At 34.3% G+C, this 26,005-nt stretch overlaps 3 protein-coding genes across 3 annotated transcripts; all 3 read right to left on the bottom strand.

Moving 5' to 3' along the window:
- Nucleotides 1-1,385: 1,385 nt before the first annotated feature.
- MYB118 (myb domain protein 118) lies at nt 1,386-3,757 on the bottom strand. Its single transcript, XM_021443647.1, has 3 exons — nt 3,099-3,757; nt 2,828-2,954; nt 1,386-1,976 (listed from the first exon to the last, which is right to left on the bottom strand). Exons 1-3 carry the CDS (start codon nt 3,755-3,757, stop codon nt 1,386-1,388), a joined length of 1,377 nt encoding a protein of 458 aa, XP_021299322.1.
- A 4,268-nt stretch (nt 3,758-8,025) lies between these two features.
- Nucleotides 8,026-14,040, bottom strand: LOC110427712 (DEAD box RNA helicase family protein). Its single transcript, XM_021443270.2, has 9 exons — nt 13,875-14,040; nt 12,712-13,060; nt 12,197-12,352; nt 11,979-12,047; nt 11,157-11,426; nt 10,603-10,953; nt 10,185-10,462; nt 9,620-10,009; nt 8,026-8,966 (listed from the first exon to the last, which is right to left on the bottom strand). Exons 2-9 carry the CDS (start codon nt 13,033-13,035, stop codon nt 8,489-8,491), a joined length of 2,316 nt encoding a protein of 771 aa, XP_021298945.1. The 5' UTR covers nt 13,036-13,060; nt 13,875-14,040; the 3' UTR covers nt 8,026-8,488.
- Nucleotides 14,041-15,275: 1,235 nt separating this feature from the next.
- On the bottom strand, nt 15,276-22,047 carry DRM2 (domains rearranged methyltransferase 2). Its single transcript, XM_021443497.2, has 12 exons — nt 21,671-22,047; nt 20,671-20,714; nt 20,313-20,450; nt 19,625-19,724; nt 19,495-19,541; nt 19,249-19,348; nt 19,125-19,171; nt 18,744-18,860; nt 18,375-18,474; nt 17,790-17,881; nt 16,900-17,634; nt 15,276-16,028 (listed from the first exon to the last, which is right to left on the bottom strand). The coding sequence occupies exons 2-12, from the start codon at nt 20,671-20,673 to the stop codon at nt 15,594-15,596; spliced, it is 1,914 nt and encodes a 637-aa protein (XP_021299172.1). The 5' UTR covers nt 20,674-20,714; nt 21,671-22,047; the 3' UTR covers nt 15,276-15,593.
- Between the last annotated feature and the right edge of the window lie 3,958 nt (nt 22,048-26,005).

The raw sequence follows: 26,005 nt of genomic DNA, 5'->3' as shown, positions 1-26,005 counted from the left end.
ACATGCAAGATCATAGAATAAATGAATTTGACAGCCTTTGGATATTGTTTTTGTGCATACCTTCAAAGAAACTAATACTTGCATTGATTCTTTAACTAAATATGGAGTGAACAAATCAGAACTGTTTTATATTTGATAGTAGTCTAAATGTTGTCAATTGTTATCCTTAAAATTTTGGATTTATAGGTTTTTCATTATTTTTCATTTGTGTTTTCTTTTCCTCTTTAAGACTGTTTTCACCAAACTGCTTCACATGCTTGCAGTAGACTTTGATGTTAATAAAATGTCTCCTTTGATTAGGGGAAAAAATTATATATTCTTAGCATAATACTCAAAAAAACTCTAAACTATTTAAGACAATTCAAATAAATTTTTATTTTTTTATTACATTCAATCAAGCCCCTATACTTTTATTTTTGATCAAATAAACCTTTATAACTAATATTTGAATAATTGCTATTAGTTAAAATGCTACTTGTCATTTTATATCTACATGGCACTAACATAACGTTGATGTGGAAGGTGAAAAATACCATATTGTTATATTTCATGTTATAGTAGTGTGTCACATCATCATCAATTATAACATGTTAGCATGTCAGGTCAGTACTATGTGATATAAAATGACAAATAGGGTTTTTGATTAAATCAATCATTAGTCGCAATGGCTTGTTTGATTCAAAATAAAAGTTTAAGGCTTGATTGAACATAATAAAAATACAAAGGCTTATTTGAATTTTTTTTTAATAATTTAGGGACTTTTTTAAATCTTATTCCTTTATTTTTTTTTAAATGTTAAGATTTTTAAATATTATTTTTTAGCATATATGTTTCCAAATTAATTTTTATCACACTCTATATTATGTTGTTGTTTTTATTCTAAATGTAAAATGAAACTATCATCCCGCATGAGTTTAAATTTAACTAATAATTACACTAATAAAATTGATATGCTCCCTAAAAAACATTGATGGACCCTAGCGCTAATTCCGTACACATGCAGCTATTAAATTTAGGAGAGAATCGTTAAATTAAATATTAATGCTCTATTATCCGGTAAGAAAACGAAAAAACTAATTAAGGGTTTGGCACATTTTTCATGTGACTAATTAAAGAAAAACACCAACATTATTTATATATATATATATAACATACGAAACATTACAGAAATTAAACCACGACATAACTTAAAAACACACAAACCTTAACAAGCAAATTAAAGTCCTTATAAACCCTATAAATATAGTCACGAGAAAATGACGAGCATGTATGTATGTAACTTTGTTTGTTACTTAATTACACCCTCATTTTCTTGCTAAAATACTGTTTTATCCAAATTAAAGAAGTTTTTTTGGTTTCTTTGTTTGCAATTTGCAAGCAGCTGATTAGAGATTTCCTTGAGAGATCATCTCCAGCAAATCCAGCTCCTTCTTCTTGGAATCCATTTCCAGGGGCAGCTCAAAATCCATAACGGCATTGCTCTCTTCAACAACGGAACCAGAAGGAACCTCTTCGAGCATCGATTCAAAGCTAGCGGTGCAGCTTTCACCGAAAACACTTGTGTCGAACGAGAAATTCATGGGCTGATCATGATCAGCTTGGGCATTGTAAACCGCAACTGGCCAATCCTTTGGGTTGATATCTGAGCTTTGGACTTGAACTGCTTGCGGATTTGTTGCTGCTGGGTTGTTGTTTATCAGCATCTGAGCATTGGCTTCCATGACCCTTTTCCCTTTGTCCTTTCGGGTCGAGGTTGAACTCACGGACTTGATGTAGCTTTGCAAAAGGGAGCCCTTGGGGTTGGAGTCCTTGCCTTTGCGCCTTGAGTATTGCCTTCGCTTGGTTGCATTCCAATGATTCTTTATAGTGTTCTCGGTGCGTCCTGGTAGTCTCCTGGCAATCTCAGCCCACTTGTTCCCTATTTCTTTATGTGCTTCAATCAGAATCCTATCTTCTTCTTCGCTCCACGAATCCTTCTGCAAACACAGCAAGGCATTTTTGTTGCATGCGATATAAAAAGGGTGAATTATCAGAATAATCCACTTGCTTTTCCAAGGATTATATAAAATAAATAATATATATCATTTAAATTAGACATAATTTGTCCTACCAAATGAGGAATAATGCACGTCCAATTACATGCATGGTTATAGTGGTTCTAACTAATTGAACATTAAGGCATGAAATTTTGGGTCCAACCCAATGGACTGATAAAACAAGGTTTAATATTTATAATTATCTCCTTACTCAAAACTATAAAATTTTTGTAAGAGAATGAATTGGACGTGCTTATCTTCAGAAACACCTATATATGGACATTAGTCTCGTTTAGTTAATTTTGGATTTCACAATTTATTTTGATGATAAGATCTAATTAAATAAAATCCCGGTCCAACCTAGCACACATCAGCATGCATGAGAATGCGTTGTCATACAGGTAAGGACAAGTGATTAACATGGTAAGTATTCAAGTACTTTACAAAACGAGTCAACAAATATATAACAATAACCAAAAATCTTACGTGTTAACTTTCATTCATCTATCACCGCGTGTCAATGAAAGAAATACTATACATAAAATTCTCAAAATAAAAAAAAAAAGTGAAATACTGTATACATAGCCATGTATGCACACAATGTATGGATATATAAGTATGCATGAATGTATATATGATAAAAAAGTATGCACGTGTATGCACACATATACATATATACACAGGTTTGTAAGTATATACACATGATCATGTATGTGTATGTGTATGGTTAATGTCTAAATGGGAGATAAAAGAAGGAAAGGAAAGGGGAAAATATGGTAAAAAAAACCAACCCTGATATCAGGCCTCAGATGGTTATGCCATCTCTCTCTACACTGCTTTCCCACTCTCCCATTCAGCATCTTTGCGATCAGAGACCATTTCTTGGTTCCATGCCTTGTTACCAACTGCACAAGCAGTCTAGGAAAAGAGATTGGCATAATCAGATCTTCATAGATATAACTAAAACAACAAAACTCAAAACCCTAATCAAGTACGATATAACAAAATGAATTTTCCTAGAAGACAAATAAACTAACAGAAATTTGTGTGTGTGTGTGTTACCTGTCCTCTTGAGGAGTCCATTGGCCTTTGATGATATTAGATTTCTTAGGAGCTTTGTAACATCTCCTGGTCTGGAACCTTTTGTCCCTCTTCTGATCAACTTTGTCTTGATACCCATTTTGATCTCCGGTGACGCATGAGACTTCATCAGCCACCTTAGCAGCCACCGGTCCTTCTTGATCCTGAAAAATCAGAGGCTGATAAGTAGTCTGAGTTTCAGGCTGCAGGGGTTGAGGTGGAACTTTCTGAGAAAAATCCCAGCAGCCTTCACTCTGAAAACCCTGCAAAAAGACATTGTTATTGACACCATCTGGTGCAAAAGCCAAGGAAGGGATGTAAGCATTGAGATCATTCGGAAATCCATTGACATAAGGCTCGAAAGCATCGGTGCATGTCAAGGAAACCCCGAAAAAGGGATTCCTTGATGACCCTTCAGCGGGAAACTGATGAAAATGGTGTGGATTCAAGAGAGGGCCATTGTTGACACTGGGGGAGTAGTGACTATGGTCAGGAAGGATAAAGTTGTGAAGCAACCCTTTGGAAGAGGACGAACCATCCAAGGGAAAACCATTTCCGAAGTCAGGTTTCAGGGGAGAATTATCAGAGAAAAGGTTTGAAAGGAAAGGGAAATCCTCTCTCAGGCTTGTTTCAAACTCCATGCAGTCGAGAGAAAGAGAAGCTCAAGAAAGGGGAGGGTGGTTTAATGTTTTTGAAAGGGTTATAATGGTTTATAAATGGTTTTTAATGGGTTATATTCCTATGGGCCTTTTTATAATTGGAGAAATAAAAACGAAAGGAAAGAAGAGAGCAAAGAAAGGCTTTGAATACTTGGCAACATCCTAGGCCATTGATGAAATGGCAAGGCAAGGGTTAATATTGAAAGTTGATTGTGACTGTTAAGCTTCAAAGCCTAAGTGTTGCAAAGGGCAAAAGGGTCCAGTTAATCATTAGTTCGTTATAAGGATTTGTATTTTAGGGAAAATTCTCGGACTAATTGAGACGATACGTGGAAGACATGGAGAGGTCCTTCGATTCTTTTCAAGCCTAAAAATGCCCTCAACCCCATCATTTTTCCCTTCCCCTTTTCTCTCTTCTTTTGGGTTCATCTCCTTTCTTTTTCTTGTCAAATTTAGAGCCCTTTAATGGGCATCAAAAGCTAAAGATTATACAAATTTTAGGACCAATCAAACGGTTGTCATTGTGGAAGAGGATTTGCTCAAGGTGGGGTCACTCTTTGATTCTTCTCTTTTGTGTTGTGGGGCCCCAATGAATTGCTTATTTTTGCATGTTAATTTTTGCCTTTTGTCTTCAATACCCTCTTTCAATGCTTTGTTGCTCTAAGCCTTTATAGTTGCCAACTATTTGTGAGTGAACAAATTTTGGGTACCTCTTCTTTATGAATTCTCTTGAACTATTTTCTCAACCAAAGCCAAAGAATATGTCAAGTGTAGTCAAATCTTCCATTAACACTAACTTCACACTTTGAATACTTGGGACATCAAATGAAAAATTAAGTATATATATATGAACTTTTGAACCCAAAAACTTAGATAAGATCTTTAGCCATAAATAGTAAATTTTCATAAATTATAATATATATATATATATATATAATAATAATGATGGATTCAAGATTTTATATAAAAGAGTGATTAAAAGATTATAAATTTTTTTTATCGCTCTGATTCGTTAAAAAAATTATAAATTTTAATATATTTTAATTTTTATTTATATAATAATTAAAAATAAAAAAATTAAAGAGTTACGACCATCCCCACCAGTCCACCTGTCGTTATCTTGGTTCCTCGTCAATGTACGGGGTAGGTAAACCCAAAAAAACATGTGGGTTTTTGTTTGTTTTGGTAATAAGGGGTAGTAAAGTAATTTCAAACAAAGGTCATTGAAACCATAACTTTTGTCCTTATAAGGGAATGGTTAGGTTGAAACCTGGGGAGGGGTTGGCGTTGAAGGCCATGACTAATGCAATAGGCAATGTGTCAAGAATTAACACTAAAAGCACCTTCTCCCCTTTTGTAACTGAACATTTAATGCTTTTCCATTTTAAGCCTAATAAATGACCCTCAATAAATTTCTATTTAATTTGTGCCAAAATTCTGTTAAATATAAATTTTTTAAAAAAGAAAAAAAGAAAGAGAGAAGAAGAAGACGAAGAAATTTACAGTTACGTGTTGGATTTGGATGTCATCTTTAGTTCTATTGTCACTCCAATTTTTTGCTTCTTTCACTCCAAGACTTGGCCTGTTGAAGTGTGTGAGAAGCAAAAACTTTGTTACCAAGGTATAAATACAAATTTTCAAATTAATTTACAACAGTCTTAAGAACAATAATGACTAGCTTTTAATGTGTTCCTTTCATAAATTAATATAGACTAAATTCGTCTTTTGAAAGTCAAAATTGTGGTCATTTTAATATCAATTTTTTGTTTTGTTTTGTAAAGTGTTCAAATAGCACTTTACTGAGATAAATTTTTTTTTGATCTGTTTAATTTTAACATAAATCTGACTTTGTATCAATCTTTTTATATATAATAGAATGAATCTACTTGATTAAGTAAAAAAAATTAATATCTATTAGATAAATAGGGACTAAATTTGTCTTTTAAAAGTAAAAATTTTGGTAATTTGATATTTCTTTATCTACATTATTGTAGCAGTAAATCTAATTCTTAGCTGGAAATTGTTAGCGTTAAGATTTTTTTAACTTGAGGATGATGCATCATCGAAAATGAAATTATCAAAAATAAATAAATAAACAAATAAATAAATAAAACGTGGGACACTGTCCACATTGATTAGCCGGAATCAGTTTCCTAACTCCGACTACTCTTGTAGGAATGGTCACGTGTTTTGTATGGCTGCGTAGGTTTTCTTTTAGGATGAGGCTATGTTTTCTAAAATTACAACGTCATGGGTCGGAAGTACGAACCAATGGTTAAAGTCTAACCCAATGCTCTAGTGTTGACCATCAATGCGATCATGTTTAAATAAACTCTTAAATTAAGTAAAAAAATTTAAAATAAATTTTTTATTTTTTTATTATATTTAACTAATAATTAAGTAATTATCATTAGTTAAAATATCACTTGTTATTTTATAATCACATAAACTGACATAGCGTTGATGTGAAGAATGAAAAAATATCACATAATCAAGTTATTATGTCAAATTAATATGTTACATCAGTATCAATTATAATAAGTTAATATATCACATCAGAGTCACGTGACATAAAATGACAAATAACATTTTAACTAAGTTAATCATTAATTATAAATTTGACTCAAAAATATAAGGATTTATTTGACTTAAAATGAAAATATAAGAGTTTAATTGAATGTAATAAAAGCATAAAGGTGTATTTAAATTTTTTTCAATAGTTTGAAAGTTTTTTTATATATTATGTTTTTATTTATGAGTCAAAATAAATGTATAAAAATTTGATTAAACACAATAAAAGTATAAAGACTTATTTATTTATTTTTAAATAGTTTAAGAGTTTTTTTTAGATATTATATCTTTATCTATTTATTTGGTTACAATAAGAAAAAATTGACGAGGCTAGGAGAATATTTTATTGCATTATGATCGTCTCTGGTTCATCTCACATATGGTGTCAAAAACATTAAATTTTAGAAAACATAATACTTTTAAAAAAGGTCTTAAACTATTTATGAAAATTCAAAATAATTTTTTTATTATATTTAATCAAATTTTTATATTTTTATTTTGAATCAAATAAGTTTAACATTTTTGAGTTATGTAGACGTCACATGACGTCTCTTCCACTCAACTTTTTTGAAAGAAAAAACAAAGAAATAAAAAGGATATGTTTTAAAATTAAAAAAAAAAAACTTAGTTGGGACTTGGAAGGATGCCATATGGTAGCCCTTCCACCAAATTTTCATAATTTGTCCTAAATATAATACCTAGGTAAATATTTTAAATTTTTTTGAAAAATTTAAATAAATCTTGATTCTTTTATTTGTTAGATAAATATTTTTATATTTTTATTTTAAATTAAATAAGTTCATATAATTAATTGTTGACTAATAAAATGACACTTTTCATTTTTTATGCCACATGACAAACTCATATACCATAATGAATAATGACATGATCACATGATAGTTTCATCATGTACATCAACATCATATGAATATAAAAATTAATGATATAGATTATTTTAACTAATAATAGTTAGTTAACAATTAATCATAAGAATATATTTGATCTAAAATAAAAATATAAAGCTTGTTTATATAATAGAAGAATAAAAATTTATTTAAATTTTTTAAAATAATTCAAGAACTTTTTAAAATATTATGACTTTGTTATATGATTTAAAATTTCACTAATTAATAGACTTAATGAAATTGATGGGGACAAATGTCCTTTGAAATCGTATTCACTCTGCTTTCGGTTTTTTAATTCTCCTTTGTAAAGAGAACAATAATTAAAACTCCATTTGGATTAGAGATGTAAATGGATTGTCATATGAGTATTCACGACATTCAACTCAATAAAATAAAATTCGAGTACCTTATATTTGGTTATAAAACAAATTCAGATAATGCTTTTAATACTCAATTCGGATTCGGGTAAGTTTCGGTATCACCCTTAGAATAGCCAATATAGACATTAATATCATATATAATATTTCAAATTTTTTATTCTCCTTGCATTCAACACACCCTTCATCATTTTAATCAACTTCCTTTTTGCAAACTAATAACAAATTCATGTAATTCGTAAATAGTGCTATACTATTAAGGTTCGGTTTTCAATAAGATATTACGATTTTAGAGATTAATAAAGGGGCAGAAGTGAGAAACATCCTCCCATCTGGAAGAAGCAGGGGAGAGAGGAAAATTGAGGGTCCACTTGGGCGACAAACCGAAGCAGCAGAGGAGACAAACTAATTGTCCATTCCTGACGACAGAAAATACAAAAAGGGTAGCAACCTGGAAGCAAACATTTGAATCCAATTAGCTTTTAACTATACTGGCAGAGCCACTGTGAGAGCTATCCTTTCACATTTCATAGAATTACACAACCAATACATCAGAAGATTTTCTCAAGGTTCATCCTTGCACATCATTACATTTCAGCTCTGCCTACCCCCTCTTTTAAACTCCCACCAAAATACTTCTAAACTTTCCCGGTTGAGTCATCTAACACTAGAAACTAGAAAATCAAAGAAAAAAACAAAAAATGCCTTGTAATGTCAATTTCTGAAACTTCTATGCCTTGCCTGCTGCAAACAGCCCTTGCTTGGGGCTACATATAACTAAAACCAAAAACCCAGAAACTAGACAACACCAGAAGGCTAGATAAAACCACCAAAATCCCTCAATTCTCACATTAAGGAGATCAGTGAGCATGGGGAGGTATTATCCCATCTTCATCAGCTGCAATCATGCCTTCCTCCTCATCTCCGAAACCTGTACGAAACCCATTAGCATATCCTGATCTTCCCCGATCCTTCTGAGAATCACCGTATGATCCTCCAAAGTTGTCCCTTCCATTACCACCACCATAAGGTGACCTTGACCTCTCATGAGGAGGGCTCCGCAAAGCCACAAAATTTTTGTGTTCCCTTGAAACCTCATCACCAAAAGGTGGCCCATGCTGTTGTGGTGGGGATGACCGACCACGTTTCATCATTGCCTCATGAAAACTCCGCACTGGGGAACGTTCACGTCCAGCAGCTCTATCATGCTTGTCCAGGCTACGACTCCGGCTGCGGTCACGGCCACTGCTTTTATTGCGATCACCCCAACCCGCAGGACTTCGACTTCGACTCCGACTCCGTCCCCTATCATAACTGTCATGGAAACCACGATCATACCTGCTCATATATAACAACAGGGTTAATAAACATAGGTGAACTTAGACAAGTTCCATTCCAAGATTGCAATGAATTCTAAATTCACTACTGAAGGACAGTGTGGGAAATCATGTCCATCCATACTTTTGCCAAGAAGAATAATGCTCTGCTTTTCAAAAAAAAAGCACAATGCTCTGCAATAAATCCGGCAGCAATAACAGAATATTATATTATTAAAATTCAAAACCCCAGTAAACAACAGATATAACCTCAAGATTGCACAGTTGCCCAGACCACAACCAAACAAAACCCATACCCCCCCCCCCAAAAAAAAAAAACCTTAAAAGAAGCATCGAAATAAACTAAAAAGCACCTACAATGTATCACCAAGGAGCCACCTTAACAGTTAGTATCTGGGACTTTACCAAGAAGCCACCTTAACAGTTAGTATTTGGGCCTTTCAACTTGTAGAGCCACCTTAACAGTTAGTATTTGGGACTTTCAACTTGTAAGCCTAATGTTTAGACCCGATGAATGGAGGATGGATTTAACTAGATTGTAGGGCTTAAACCGGATGTAGAGCACTAGCTATGTTGTATAGCTCAAGCTTATTGGCCCCCTAATGTATCCAAAACAGACATAAAAAAAAAATGAAAAAGAAAACACCAACATACCTGTCACGAGACTCGTGGTCATATCCACGTCCTCCACTTCTCTCATGCCAGCTAGAGGAGGATGTAGATATTCCTCGACCACCCCTTCCACTGTCCCTTCCTCCATACCCTGAATCAGTACGTCCACCACGTCCCCCATCACGGCCACCAGAACTGGGAGCCCAACGTCTAGGCCTTCCCATCCCACCACCACGCGAAGCCATATCACGAAGTTCTGCAGGCACCCGCTGGTTTGCTCCTTCTAGAACTTTGATGAGATCTGAAGCATACTTTGAATCTTGATCACCAAAGAATGTATAAGCCAATCCAGTTGCACCTGCCCTTCCAGTCCTCCCAATCCTATGCACATAATCCTCAACTCCAGTAGGGAAGTCATAGTTGATTACCACCCTGTGAAAGATTAATTAGTTTAACCATTACCATGATATATTTACACAGCAGATCTAATAAAGTCACCAAGAAAACATTAAGGACCAAGAGTGTCCAGCATTAACATAAGTGGCTCCTTTAAAAGCTATAACAGTATAAAGCAATGGAACTGTGTGTCAGAAATCCCAATCCCTACCTTATGTCTTTAATGTCCAATCCCCGAGCAGCAACATCAGTAGCAACAAGCACTGGTGACCTCCCAGTGCGAAATTGACTCAGCACATAGTCCCTATCAGCCTGAGATTTGTCTCCATGGATGGCAGCAGCTCCAAACTGGCGACTAAGGTTGCGAGCAAGTTGATCACACATCTTCTTGGTTGAACAAAAAATAATAATCTTGGATCCGGGCTCTTGGGAGCGCAGTATTTGCTCCAATCTTCTGTGTTTCTCCATTGGTGATAATACTTCAACATACTGCAAGTTAACAGAATGTTAAATTTCTTGGTAACTATGCCACAAAAAAGCCATGCACAATCATAACTAGTATTATATAACGGTAAAAATCCCAATTTTGCTAAGAACAAAATCAGGATTAGCAGTAGTGGGGTTCAAACCTGCGTGATAGACTTGTTTGCCACAAGCTCATCAATATTGCCAATGTTGACCTGAACAGGATTTAACAGTAGATCTGCTGCAATTTTCCGGACTTCCCTTGGCCATGTTGCCGTGTACATGAGAGTCTGCCTGCGAGTAGGCACTTCTTTAACAATCTTCCGTATCTGAGGTTCAAAACCCATGTCCAACATGCGATCAGCCTCGTCTAAGACAAGGTAAGAAACTTGATGGAGGCTGATTTTCCTCATCTCTAGAATATCATTTAATCGGCCAGGAGTGGCAACCACGATATCTACTCCTCTCTCAATCTCCCTCAACTGAGGACCCTTTGGTGCTCCTCCATATAAACACTGCACAGAAACATATGACAACTCTAGTCAGTAAAAAGTCATGATTCTACCTTCACCTTCAAAAGACTTCTATGTTAAAAAATGATTGGTGGATGATCCATAGAAAAAATTTTGTAAACATTAACATTTAAATTGGAAGACACTGAAAAAACGAAAACCAAAAATTAAACAAAATGAAGTCCTGACTCAGAATGGTAACATACCGTGCAACTAATTCTTGATGACCTCCCAAACTTGAGAGCTTCATCTTGTATTTGAGTAGCCAACTCCCTCGTTGGTGACAATACTAGCACAGTTGGACCCATTTGAGGTTCATTACGGCAACGCTTGAGATGAATAAATCCAGGAATCAGGTAACCCAATGTTTTCCCAGATCCTGTTTTAGCAATGGCCACTATGTCTCTACTTTGCAATGCAATTGGCCATGACTGAGCCTGAATTGGAGTCGGGGCAGAAAACCCAGCATTATGTACCTGTTAAAAGCAAAAAAAAATCCAGCAACCTCCGTGAGCAGAAGCACTGCCCTCAAGACTTATGGTTGGTTTTCTTTTAGAACTTATAGAGGAAAGGATTATGCCAGAAGAAGCATCATCCCCCATATGCATGCGGCCAACGCTTGCTGATGCAAGCAGGAACAGGAGGAGGCCTCTTCTTCCGTTCGGACCGAGTGGCAGACTGAATCATCACCAACGGCAGTCCCGGCCACGAACTTGGACTTTTCAGAAGCCCTTCCCAAAAATTGGTCCACCGTATAAGGGCGCCCCAAATTATATGCAAGGCCCCCCACAGAGGGCACCACAGCGTACGACATTAGCTCCTCCACGGAGCAAATATCGCACCTGCGACAAAAAGTAAAGATGGCAAAAGAATTAACATGAGTCTGATGCTCAAGATTGGGACCTCCAGCAATCACAGAACTTTGCACAAGAAACATTCAACTGGCATAGTTCGACTAACTTACGAGATTCAAGTCCACAAATGTTGCATAAAGACCAAAAGAATGCAAGAGAATCAGAATAGTGTACCTCTCGAAGTATCTCAGAAGGTAAGCCAGTAGCTTCAAATGTTGTAAAAGGCGAGGGCACTTCATCCCCCTGACAATAGTTCAGGGTAAAAGAATTTGAGTCAAAAGGGATAGTGATACCCCAAGCACAATAAGATTCTAAGAACCCAACCTGTCTGAATACACATAGAAAAGTGAGATGGTTAATATACTACTTTTATTGTCCACCTAGATACTCACAGTTACTGTTATCTCATGCTGACGACGATAAGCATCACCAGACATATTACTTCCTGCAGCTGCTGATCCATGTCCCCTAGTAGAAGATCCTCCGATCAAAGAGCTGGCAGTCCCATTAGGGATATTAAGGGAATGAACTGGTCCACCTCTTGCATTCTATTGCAAATTAAGACAAAAAAATTAATCCTATGTAGAAGAAAAAAGATAGACACCTTTCATAAATTCCCACCTCAGATGCTTGAACTTTTGTAATTTCGAAAAACCCAAGCTTTAAAAATTTTAATAGTCTGATATAAAAGAAAACAAGTAGCTTGGGATAATATGTAAACAATAATCAATGACATGAATCCAGGTCTCAAAATCAAAAGTGGCGAACCAGAACAGTTTACCCACCAGAGAGAAATGGGAATCAAGAAGTTAAGACAAATGTACTATTTTTCAATTTCAAGTGAGGGCAACAAGAACAACTGGATCAATCAAAAATCAGATTTAGAGGACAGAACTAGAACAAATACCTGGTTACTCCTTGATACTGGCTCAAGTTTTGATACAGCATTGCTGCCTCTTCCATACCTATCATTCTCCTTGTCAGGACTATACCCACGACGCCCTTCAGAAGATTGCTGAACTTGAACCGAAGAACTTATAGGCACAGAAGAAAACTTTGGGACAGAATCTATGCTTGTAGGCCTCTCATATTGCGTGACATTGGTTACCGGATTCCAAAAGTAGAGATAACCAGTTTTACCATCAACTAGACCTTTCCATGGTTTGGGAAGAGTGGGGTCTGGCGGGGCATATCGTGGACCAGCAGCAGAGGCAGTCGCAGTGGCAGCCATAGCAAGAAAAGCCACCAATGAAAATCTGCAAACCCAAAAAATTCTCAAAGACACAATTGAGAAACTAATAAAAGGAACCATTATGATAAACTCTGAAGGCAAATTTCTTGGAGAACCAAAAACGTTGAATTTACTTTTATATAAAATTGATGTTGCATTTCAGTCATATGTTTATTATTAATCAATTGTTATTTTTACATTTTACCATTTACTATTGCATTTTAAATAACTTTGTAGGAAGCAAAAAAGCTAATATCAAAAAATAGGTAGCAAGAGAAACAACAAATCGACCCTTAAAGCAAATAAGAGTTTGGATTCTAAGAAACCTAAGGGAATGCAAAAGAAAAAAACTTCCACGCCAAACCAAACAACACAAAACAAAAATTGAGCTACGTAAATTACCTTTAAACTGCCTTTTGCTACTAATAAACAAAATACAACTACAAATATCAATGCAAAAGCTTAACAATCCTAAACACCCAGAACCAAAAATGTCCTAAAAAGCATAATACGGAGCTTAAACAATCTCAAAACTTCAAAAATAATAAGAAATAACTCCAATAATCACATCCAATCAGATCCCAGATGCAAGACCAAGATGAAAACCGAATTTTTCTCATCATATTTTATTAATAAACAATCAAAACCCTAACCCTAACCCTAACTTAACCAACATCCAAAAAACAAAATCGGAAACAAAAACGACAAATCAGAATTTAGAACCCTAAAAATCAACCCCTTTCATCGATTTGTTGAAAGGATCGAGATGGGCAGTCCAAAAATATGAAAAATAAAATTCAGATCTGAGAAACTCAGGGAGAATTGAAGGATCGAAGTACCTGACGCTGTCGTTTCAGGGAAGATGAAGCGAGAATAGCTTTCGCTTTGGTAATTTAAGCTTTTTTTTTTTCTTTTTGGCCTCTTCTTGGATCCTTCTCTCTCTATCTTCTCTCTTTGCTGTGTCTTATGATGGGAAGAGAAAAGGGTAGAGAGAGAACGTGAGACGAGGAGGAGAAGAAAGAGGAAGATCAAAGGTGGATATTTATAGCAACTAACTATTCTTTTAAAAAAAATTATTTTATTTTTATTTTATGTATTAAAAAATATTTATTATGCATCAAATAAATATTACAAATAATTTATGTAAATAACGTTTTGGGTGCATCTTTTAATCTTCTAGAAAATTATAAGTCAAATATTCAAAACTTAAAATTTACTATAAATAGTAAATATTATAAAATTGTAAATCAATAATATAATATATGAAAAATTTGACCGTGGTTAAAATCGAAGTTATATGCACATGGACACCTGGCTTTTTTTATGTGAATATATCCTCAAATGAATTTGCCAACAAAGGTGTACCATGTTTCTTGTTTAGGAAAAGACAACTTTTTTTTCCATTGTCGTAACTAAAATCTTACCTAAACTTGGAAAAATTAAATGTTGCTTTTATTTAATATATTTATAATTATTTATTGCTTTTGTACTAATCTTCACATCATATAATTAACATATTCTTGGGATTATGCTTATTGGATTCGTAAATAAAAATTTTATTTGTTGGGAATAACCTATGATTTGACTCCAATTTCCCTCAAGGTTAGGACAAAGACAGGAATCGATTGCGTGTGGGTTCTGATTCAAGCAAGCATGTCGTCATTTTGTTTTCGAGAAATAGAAGCCCAGCCGACGTGAGAACAAAGTCACGCGCCAAGGCACAAGCAACTTTCTTTAGGCCTATTCAAATCCCAAGCCCATTTAGGCTGCAGTTGCTCTTTGAGAATATTTGAGTTGCGGCAGTGGTGGTGAGAATCCCAGGCCAGGAAAGCTACAGGCTCAGCTTCCAGCCTATGAAACAAATACTGCTAAAATTTGCTGAACCAGTTTCTGAACAAGATCATATGAACCATGATCTTAGAAAGAGTAAAAAGAAACTTAAAACTACAACCATTTCCTCGCTACTGTTCGTGTTCGTTTTATCATCCCGACAAAACAAGACAATCTTACCATAAAGCATTTTTCTCCTCTGAGGAACCGACAGAAACACACGTTCGATTCCACATCAGAGAACAAGAGGCAAATAGAAAGCCTCGACAGCATTTGTCCAACCTCAGCAGACAGATATAACAAATACACAGCATATCTTTCCTAATCTAGGGCAGAGGACAGAATAACACATCACACTTATAGCACAAGTCCACCAGCTCATCTACAACAACCAATATGATCTTCTGATATGAAGGAAAGTGGAATCTTAATTAATAATAGCCTTTTGGGTGGCATAACACACAAATGGTTCATGCTTCATATGCTTCAAACCATGAGCATACTCAAGTAAAATGGAAAGACACACAATGACAAATATATTAGTCAAAACTATATCCAACAACTTTCCCATCAATTTTAAACAATTCATTTCCCTTTGAATTTGATGCTAAACATGAGTTTGGAAAAAATGTCCATCATTATTCCAATTTTATGTTCAGACAATATTGAGGATGCAAGGAAAAATAATTTTGAAGCAAGTATCCATAACTAACCTCCTTCAAATGAAATCATTGATTCCTTGCCGATATACATTTAACCAGTTCTAGTATACGACAATAATCAAAGAAGAGGGAAGATTCTTTACCCTCAAGTCCGTCTCGATGATGTCTGTTGCTACCTGCAAGGTTATTACACGGACTCCCACCAACAACAAGGTCGAATCCACCAAATGTGTTCATCAATTGCTCTAAACGATCACCATTCAGTTGTTGCACATCTGGTATGTCAATCAAAGTCCCTTTTTGATTTGTTTGCTCCCACCAACTCCTAACGATATTTCTATTTACTTCTGATATCTCAACTGATACAACATTCTTCAAAGGTATACCAAGCCGGTGGAGGGCGACCTCTGCACCACCAATCCCAGAGAAAAGCGATAGGAGATTGATACCACCAGGGAACATGTCTTTTAAAACTGAGAGATGGTAAGCCACTGTGTCAACCTGAAATAAGTTATTGTATAAGCATAGCACCCCAAGCATGAACTTCATGTATCTTGAGACCAAAGAATTATCCCGAAAAGGTAAGAAATAACATGGGAAAAGCAAAAAAGAAAGAATTAATTCAAATTTAGTTATTACTTGAAATGTTTAAACACTTAGCATTCTAAAATTATTTGCAACCTAAGATACATGGAGTCGGTTATGAGCATCTGAAAATGGTATGTATCCAGGTGTCTGACTTGCTTTTTGCTTGAAATTTTGGACTTGTGGAGTCAGCTAAGGATGATCCAAAAGTAAAATAAAGGAACGTGGATATTTATATATCTGTGTGTGTCTGTGTGTGTGTGTGTGTGTGTGTGTAATACTTTATATAAATAAGATTTCTTTTCATTTACCCTTATCCAAAAACAAAAAGAAAATTCTTTAAACCCCTCGTAATAATTTTAAAGAAAGCCTTAACTTAAACCTAATCTCTCCTTTTCTTTTCTGTGCTGAACACTATTCTCCTTTTATTCTAAGCCATGCAAAATTTAAACGAAAGCCTTAATTTAACCTAATCTCTCCTCTTTTTCTTTTATGTGCTGGATGTTGCTCTCCTTTTATTCTAAGTCATGAGACCCAGTCACAAAATTCTCCCTCCGTCCATTTCTCCCATCTTCTTCTTCTTCTTCCTATCGCAACAGTAGCTAGGCAAAGGGCAAAAAGGGCACATCCATATCTTCAAAGCCATGTCAGACACATACCCATACAAGTACGGTGACCTTAAATGCCAAGTGCATGTAACAGAGTTTGCTACATTGATGACATTCACATATTGTAAACTGGTATTACACAAGGATTTGCCAAAGGACATAAAAAAGCAGGGACACACCTGGAACGAGTTACCAAGTGATTTATATCTATCAGTCCGACTAATTCCTCCTCCCCTTGTGTGGTTTCTAGGGAACCCCAAAAGCATTTCCACTTCATCAGGCTCAAGTGGTGCAACCTTATTCCTTCCAACCCAGACCAGATTCCACTTTCGGCATTCTTCAAGAACAAACTTTTGGACAGTCAAAGGTGGCTCATCACCAAGATTTTCAAGTGCCTTGCGGATCCTGTCTGTCAATTTTGCACTTGCTGTGCATGTTTGTAAGCAGTTCAACTTTGTTCTTGTGTCCCAAGAAGGCCACCATTTCCTGGTTAATGGAAAAGCATCATGTATGGTGCGAGGTGGAAATGGAAGAAGGGGAAATCTGTTCTCCAAAGGCAGATTATGAACATAGCCCCTTTTCCTTGCAGCAGCGCAAAAATACTTTGAATCAACAAACTCTGGCTCCATATCATATAAGAAACGTGAAATGGTTTGCCAAACCCCTTTTGGAGCGAGTGCAACATTCTCATAGTAGAAGTAAGGAGGCCCAATAGCAGTTTCTGGAAGTGTTCTATGAGTTATCTGGTCTATATCAGTTGGGACCCCAAAACCAATCATTGGATTTGGAAGATGAAGCGCATCTTCAGCTCCATCAAGAAGCCTCTTTTGAAGCTTCATCTGCTTCTTCCTTTTCCACAAATCATAGTCCAAGTTTCGCCTCTTTTTGTGATTAGAGTCATTGCAGAATGGCTTCTGTTAAATTGGAAGGAAAATTATTGGTGTAAATTTTACTGAAAATAATACAAGGAAAACTAAAGCAAATTGACATATACTGTTAATTGAAAGGAAATGAGAAAAGAACAAACTACAAAAGATTTAGAAATTCTTAGAATGGAGAAAAAACCTACCTTGTCTTCAAGGGGAAAAAGTGCATCAGCAGCCTTGGCCATTTGAGCGGCACATATAAAGTCTGTCAACTCTGCAATTGAGGAGTCTGGACCTGAAATATTTAAAGAGTTAATGTTAAGGTATGATCTGATGTAACAACTACGCCCCACCTCTTACAACTTAGATAAGGCCCTAGGATTACACCTATAAGTATCACAAAAATCTTCTCCTATATAATTTGAAGCCCAAGGTTGCTACCTAAAATGTTCACAGCTTAACACTTGGGTTTCTCTACAACCCACTGGAGCAAATTCATTCCTTTTGTCTAAAATGCTCAAACCATCCACGGGCTTTGGAAGTTGCAATTTGGACACCTAATAATCATGAATAATAAAATATAATACTTGGCCTTTACATTAGATTCTGCAGTAGAACAAAAAACAACAACTTATTTTCTTCCTTAGGTAAAATGACAAATATGAAAGTTCAGCATCTTCAATACATACAGGTAAATACGGTTGAACTTCCTGGGATTCTTTTCCTTTCCAACTGAAACTTTGATAATCAATACTATCAGCGAGAATAACGTGCAAAGAAACACATACCACATCTCTCCATGGCTATTGAAGCCTCCGCCTCTGAGTACCCCATTTTCGTCAAGAACAACAATTTACTCTCCTCATCAGAATCAGGATTCATGAATTCCTGGAACATAGAAATATAAAAAGCAAAAACACGCACAGATCATCTGCAAGTAAACTGTGATTAAAAATTCTGTTATTCTGTAATATGGATAATTATTCAGTAGCTAGATTACAGCATCTATATAAATGCAAATGCAATGACTGAAGACCACATTCTATTCATCCATGCAGCTAGTAAAATAAAAAACACAGCAGCTCTTTAAAACTAAAATAGATATGTCTAAAAATTGAGCAAATGAAATAATAAATGCAACATTAAAGTTTAGATACCTCAGTCTCAGAAGAACTATAAATATCTGAAAAGTCATCCAGAAAGCTCCCTTCATAATCTGATGAGCAGTTACCAGAATCGGCATGTTGCTGCATGGGAGCAGGTTTTTCAAGGGCCTGAAAATTTTAAACAGGTCATTCATGACAGCACAGAGAGGGCAAACAACTCCCTTGCATGATACTCCACCAACTTGCAAAGACAATTCTACTTGGCGAAGATTTGCAAATATCGCCTAAACCATTGAATATGTACATTTGCTATTGCATCAAAATCAAGATTCCTATTCAAACAAACTGGTTTTTCTCCCATACAAATCTGTGCTTCAGAAAAATGCCCACTAAACAAATGGACTAGAAACAAGGTTAAGGTGTCTAACTTACTGAATATGTCAATAGAGTCTCCAATATGGAATCTGTATTTCCCTCTCCTGAAGATATAGAGAGCAGGATCACAGATCTGTTGAGGTGAAAACTGATGTCTAATCAAATGAAAAAGGACCATTACCGTTTTCCTGAACCACTTTGATAACCATTTGTTCAGAGAAACCCATCCCTACAAAATGATCTATCAATTTGGAGTTGGAAGAACTAGGCGATGAGCTTGCCTTCAAACCAAAAAGGGGAATCAAGTATTAATATTGTTATAAAATCTGCATTACACTAAATTTAACAGTAAAAATTCTGCCAATAGCATGTGCAGCAACTTTTTAGCGTCATGATTCATGTAACCTATAAGCATCTTGGAACTCACCGAGTACTGAAGGAGAGTTTCAAGTATCAAATTTGAGTTTTCCTCTCCTGGACAATAGTCAAAGCAGAATTATAAGCAAGTTTAAGGTTGAAACTTGTGCTTTTAAGTAAAAACGACCAAGAAGCTTTACCATTTTCTTCAATTGCTTTGGCAACCATTTCTTTCGAAAACCCCATTCCTACAAAATGATCAATTACCTTGGAATTGGAAGAATCTGCAGACAGACTTGCCTTGAGACAGTAAAAGTTAACTATGAGTTAGTTACAAAATTACATTTTCTTCACCATTATATGCCTGGAAAAGTTTCAAGTAACTAAAAGAGAGAAGATTAATTGTCTGCAAATATAGGTAGCATATTTGAGCATAATTAGGGTAGATGCCAAAGTCAAAAGGGTGCTCACTGAATAAATGCAAAATTTTTACCGCACTGGAGGCTAATCAATAAAATTTAAGCCAAGCACATCAGTTATATCACCAACTAAACTGACTACCAATGACAGATTCAAGCTCCTTACAGAAGAAAAAGTTCAGAAAGCAGTACATGAAAAGTAGAGGCAAATTTGCAGAGGCCTCCAGTAAAAATTGCCTAAAAGGTCAGCTAATGCTCCATTAATTAAACTAATTCCCATAGGAACTCATCAATTATTGATCACTTACCAAATCTATAACATTTCTTTGAAAATTACAAATCAAAGAAAATTCCATCATACACCATCTTTGCAATAATTAAAACTATTTGCAAGTAAATTCCTCATTAGTGCTGCAACTGCAACACTATTCCAGAATGGCATGTGCACTAATTACATATGAGCATGTACCTCTGCTGAGCCCAAAACAGCTTCTCCAGTAGGAATTGTCACCCCTGAGTGGGAGGCGATGGCATAATTATCAATTTCCAGCTCATCTTCAGTATCCCAGTCAAAATTATCACCACCTCCACCAGAACTGTTACTATTCTGCACACGTTACAGATGAACACACCATGCATGATATCAGAATACATTAAAAAAAAAAAAGAATTTATAATTAAAGAATAATCATGTTCCTTTCTTTTAATCAGCCTAATAATAAAACTACGTCTCGTTCATAAATGAGAACTTGTTAAGAAATATAGGAAAGATATTAAAATGACAGCACAAAAATTTTGAAAGAAAAAAGAATAAAACTAAAGATTACCATTTTTCTTGAGCTATAGTACAGCCCAAGAAAAGTTTCTCCACCTGCAAAAGAAACAAATGAAGATAAGTCAGAAGCTAGGGCAAAATATCAACTATAAAACCATAAAATTAAACAATTTATCAACAGCCAAGCCACTTGTAAATTATCCATGCCTTGCATATGGAATTTGGTAATATTGATAAAGGCTTGAAACTCAGTCAATCTCCTAGAGAAATATAACTGCAACAATAAACTAAGCCTTTTTTATTTACCTAGAAACAACCATATCCTTGGTAATCTATGTAAGTTCAAGGTCCCTTTTCGACAATCTTCACAATCAACAACTAAAACCACAAGATATTTTACTTCTAGCCATTTGACCAAGTTAAACACAAGGAGGCTTAATCATCTACATTACCAAGAGCTTAAAGAACCCCAAAAGGACATTATCTACAACAAGAGAGTAAAATGTTTTGTATACTAAACCTCCAAAAGTCTATGCAGAAATTATAAGTTCGAGTCGTAATACTCTCTTCTTACATCTCAAGAAACAAGAAAAAGATCAAAAATCAGAAAAAAATAATAAAAATAAACAAATAATATTTTTAAATTAGCTTATTAGAGGAAATTTTAAAAGAAAAAAAGATAAAAGATAAAAATATAATTTATAAACCTCATTTCTATTAAATATTATTATATTAAAAACATCGAAATTAGTATATAATACAGATATGTGATCGACAAATAAACCGTCTGCACAATATTCGATGCCAAAATTTGACTCCTCTTTCATAGCTGAGAAACTAAACAAGAAAAAACGAAGTATAAAACTTAGTTTAAGCAGCAAAAACAAGTCGTTTCTCGGCAACCAAACAGGAATAGCAAGAAAAAGAGAGAGAAAAGAAAACGCATTAGCGAAACGCCTAATCCTATAGTTAACCGATAACAAACTCTCGAATCAACGGAAACAAGCAGTAATTAACGCAACGGATCAATTCGTTAAACGAAAAACACTTACTTCAACGAATCCAAAACGGAGAATATAAATCTGATCCCGAAACTTTCTTAGCGAAATACGATAATGCAGTTCATCTCCTCAACAAAAAGTCTTCCGCGCGGTAAAAAAATTCCAAAACGATGATAAAAATGGAGATTTGCACCTAATTTACAGCAGAGCTAAGGCATGCAAAAATCTAAAAGGATTGAGAAAAAAAATGGAGGTTTTAGCTTTCAACAGTGAATTAGTTTTGAATCGTTTTTGAGAGAGAGAAAGAAAACAGAGACGCAACGAAATAGAGGGAGCGACAGAGTCTAGTCTATTTGCTGCGGGAATCGCAATTTTTTTGAGGGGCAGTAAATAAAATGGTAAATAAAATCTCACGCGATGGTGCAATCACTTTTTTACAGTATTCGACTACTCCCCGTCGTAACTCGTAACGCAGTAAAAATTTGCAGCTTTTCTTGTGGTTTTGCTGGGTGGGTCGTGTGGAACACTCGTGCTACCGCTAAGGTCGTTGCTTATATAAACTAGATACTCGATTTAATTGAATTAAATTGATTAAGATTTTCCTCATAGTAATAATTATTTTATAATTATCAATAAATTTTTTACCTTTTTGGATATGATTTTGATTTTTAATTTTGATTTTCAAACGAACTTTCGCAATTATTTCAGTGAATTGCTTAGTATAAATTAAAAATAAAATAATAAATATATATATGCGTGTGAAATGAACTTTTCTCTTCTTTTGTTGCAAACTGACAAGACGTACAAATGAAAGAGAAGTCTTTTTAGATTTAGGATATGTTTGGTTACTGAAAATTTAAAATTAAAATTTATGAATAGTTAAATAGTTTTTATAACATAATTTAAAGGAAAAATAAACCGATTGGTATAAGATAATAAGAATACTGGGTGGGTGGTTAAAAGATTACTTTTTTATTTTCAACTTGAAGAATAGGAAAACATTAAGATCTTAAAGCTTTAAAGGTTTTGAATGTCTAAAATTCATTTTAATTATAATGAAAAATTAATTCTTATTTATGTTTCAATGAAAATAAAGGATGATATTGTCTTGCTCATTAAGGAAAATGATACAATATAATTTTTATAATAAAATAATAATAAAAATATTCTATTAACGCCATTCAAATTTAATAAATCAAATATGTTTCTCGAACCAAACACGCCCTTAAAGTTTCAAGAACAGCACGTGATCATGTCTGCCTAACCTTACTTTTTCCTTTATCATTGTGCTAGATTCTCACTTTTGCTTTGAAAAAATAAGTAGGGGTAAAATTGTAAATTCATAACAATGCTGAGTTGGTTTCCACTCTCCATTAAATATTCATGCAAGTTGTACACATGTAGTATACTTATTCATATTTTTATTTATTTTATCGTAACCGTTAATTTATATAAATCATAATTATTAATTATTAAAATAAAATAAATAAATTAAATAATAAAAATTTTAAAGATATATATAGGTATTTATTAATATAATACTTATTAATAAAATTATAATCAATATATTAGTTATTCTTGAATTTGATGATAATAATACATTAAACAAAAAAAATTTAACTAATCTTTATTAATATCTATAAATTTCAAGAATCTAACACTTAAAAAAGATTAAAAACTATAAGAAATTATATAAATTATTTATTAATTTTATCATTTTACAATAGTTTTTATATAATATATTTTAAATTCAAAATAAGAGTATAAAAGTCAACTCACAGTACTATCGAGTTGGTTTCCACCATCCATTGAATATCAATGCATCGATTGACCTAATTTACATACCTTTCTCGATCTTTCAAATGAAATTTTGAATTTAACGTATTAATTATAATATTACTTTTTGAATAATAATAATAAATAATATGTTAAAATCATTTAAATTTTGTTGACATTCTTTATGGATCATTCACCAAATGTGTGTGACAAGTTGAATCAGTCTAACTATGTGAAAGGGTCATAGGTTATTCATTCCATTTGCATGAACATGCTAGGCTGGCCCCTTCAATATGGTAAAGGGTTATATACTAAGTAAGTGACAAAGGGAGTAAATGAGTAAATCAGAAAAGGGATTCTGTGGTGGTAAAAATACAATTAGGAAAGGACTAAATTTGATATTTCACTAAATTTTATATTACTGAAGTGAAATAAAGTTGGTGCGTGAAAGGAAAATTCAGATTATATTTTAAATATTCTTAAGACTTTCTATAGGAAGAAAGTGTAATGGAATAGTGGACTTGGTCATGATGGAGAAATAATAAAGACATGCTTGTTTGGCCTGGTTTATTAATGCTACAATTACATATTAAGATGATATATAAAGAAAAAAAATTATATTTAATGCATTATCTTTTCTTTAATTTGATATAAATAATTTCTTAAATACAAAAATCCTTTCTTATAATAAGTTTTTGATTATATCTTTAATCAATCTTTTATTCTAAATTGTGAACTTTATAAAAATATATAGAATATATAGAAAAGATTCTCAATAATACAGGAGAGAGTTGCCTTGAACCCCTAGGTATTCTCTACCTAGCCACTTAAAGGGGATATAACAGATGCCGTTTTAAGTTTGGAAACCAAGTCTTGACACCGTCCAGGAAAATGGGTTTTAGTAAAAATATCAACAATTTGATTTGAAGAGGACACAAGACTATGATGGAAAGTCCCTTGAGTAAATTCATAACATGGTAATCAATCTCAATATGTCTGAGTGTGCCTTTGACATGACAAAGAATACAAAAAAGAAATAAATAAATAAAAATTGAGATGAACAATGATCTTTCGTAAATTGATTGATTATATGAACAACAAAAGCAATATCGCATTGAGTGACTGTAAAATAGATCAAACTCCCAACAAGTTGACAATATAAGTGAAAATCACAAAGAAGAGTATCATCTATTAGAGTAAGTTTAGCATTAGAGTCCAAGACACGGGAGAGATAGTATTGCAATAATGTTAGCTTGAGAAAGTAACCAGAATGCATACTTAGATTGAGAGAATACTAGCCATCATGGTTGAAAGATGCTTCAAGCCTCAAGAAATAACTAAGAGAGCCAAGATCTTTCATTTCAATTACTGACTAACCTATTTGAAAGAGTAACAGGTTCTCCCAAAACTTTACATGCCTAGAATTAGTAACCTATTTGAAATAGGATCTCAAACCCCTTGTGTTCAAACCCAAACTAAGGAAACAACAAACACGATCACGCAGTTGTAATGACACATGGATGCTAGCTGATTGTATTTTATTCGTAACAGAAGATAAGACTTGGTCAGGACACTGTTGACATAGAATTTTGACAAAATAACAGAAAATAGACAAGACTTTGATACAATGTTATGAAAAAAATAAAATGGTATAGAGTGTGCATGGCAATTTCTAATGATTTCAGGCAATGGGGTAACATCGAATTGCTTTTTCGTAAAAGGGTAATGGTGGTATAGTGGTTGTGAAGTTAGATGGATGCTAGCTGGTAGTGTTTTTTGGGTGAAAAAAGATATGACTTAGACAAGACATTATTGAGATAGAATTTTTAAAAATGATAAAAAATAAATAAAAACGACTTTGATTTCATGTTACGAGAAGAGAAATTTTATATTTAGAATTATAAATTATATAAAAATGAATGAGATAAATAAATAGACGAGATTCTCTATAACATGATGCTTTTGAGTGTTGTTCAAGGATCAAGATGCCTCACGGGTCAGTCTTTGGTTGCATCATGCATGGCTCTGAAGACACCGAGAGAAATTTCATTGAGGTTCTGTCCTGCCCTCAGACTGTTAACTGCCGAGCTGTGCGGAACTGAATGGAACTGACGAAGGGAAGCTGGGAAGACTCAGAGGCTATAGACACCGAGGGCGCAGAAGATCTTTTGACAGCAACATAAGCACTAGAAATTTTGATTCTAGGCAAATTGATCGAGGAGATGGAAACTGGGAGATAGTGTTATCTTGGTTTGTCAGTAAGGCTGATTATATTCTAATTAGGATTGCCACAAAGGAGAGTCTCACAATTTCCCTAAGGGTAGGTGAGGCATTTGAAGTTGGAAACCCAAGAATCTGAGAGAAAACATAGACCGTACAAAGAATGCAAGAAATAAGTACATTTGACAAACACAAGCGTAACCATTTTGCTGATTGTGTTAAAAATTGTTAACTCAAGGTCCAACCATTGATGGAAGGTCATGGAAGAACACATTTATTCACAACCAACGGCTTGGAACAGAGCACTGAGCATCACATGTCTCTTTACCCAGTAAATACCCCAATCGTAACCAAGTTCATCGGTGCAGGGAAGAAACAGAACAAGGCAGG

The sequence above is a fragment of the Theobroma umbraticum genome, unplaced genomic scaffold (assembly GCF_002168275.2).
Source record: "Theobroma umbraticum cultivar Fairchild unplaced genomic scaffold, ASM216827v3 scaffold_239.0, whole genome shotgun sequence".
NCBI classification, from domain to species: Eukaryota; Viridiplantae; Streptophyta; class Magnoliopsida; order Malvales; family Malvaceae; genus Theobroma; species Theobroma umbraticum.
Note: the sequence above shows the minus strand (reverse complement) of the source record. Positions and strands in the feature narration are given on the sequence as shown.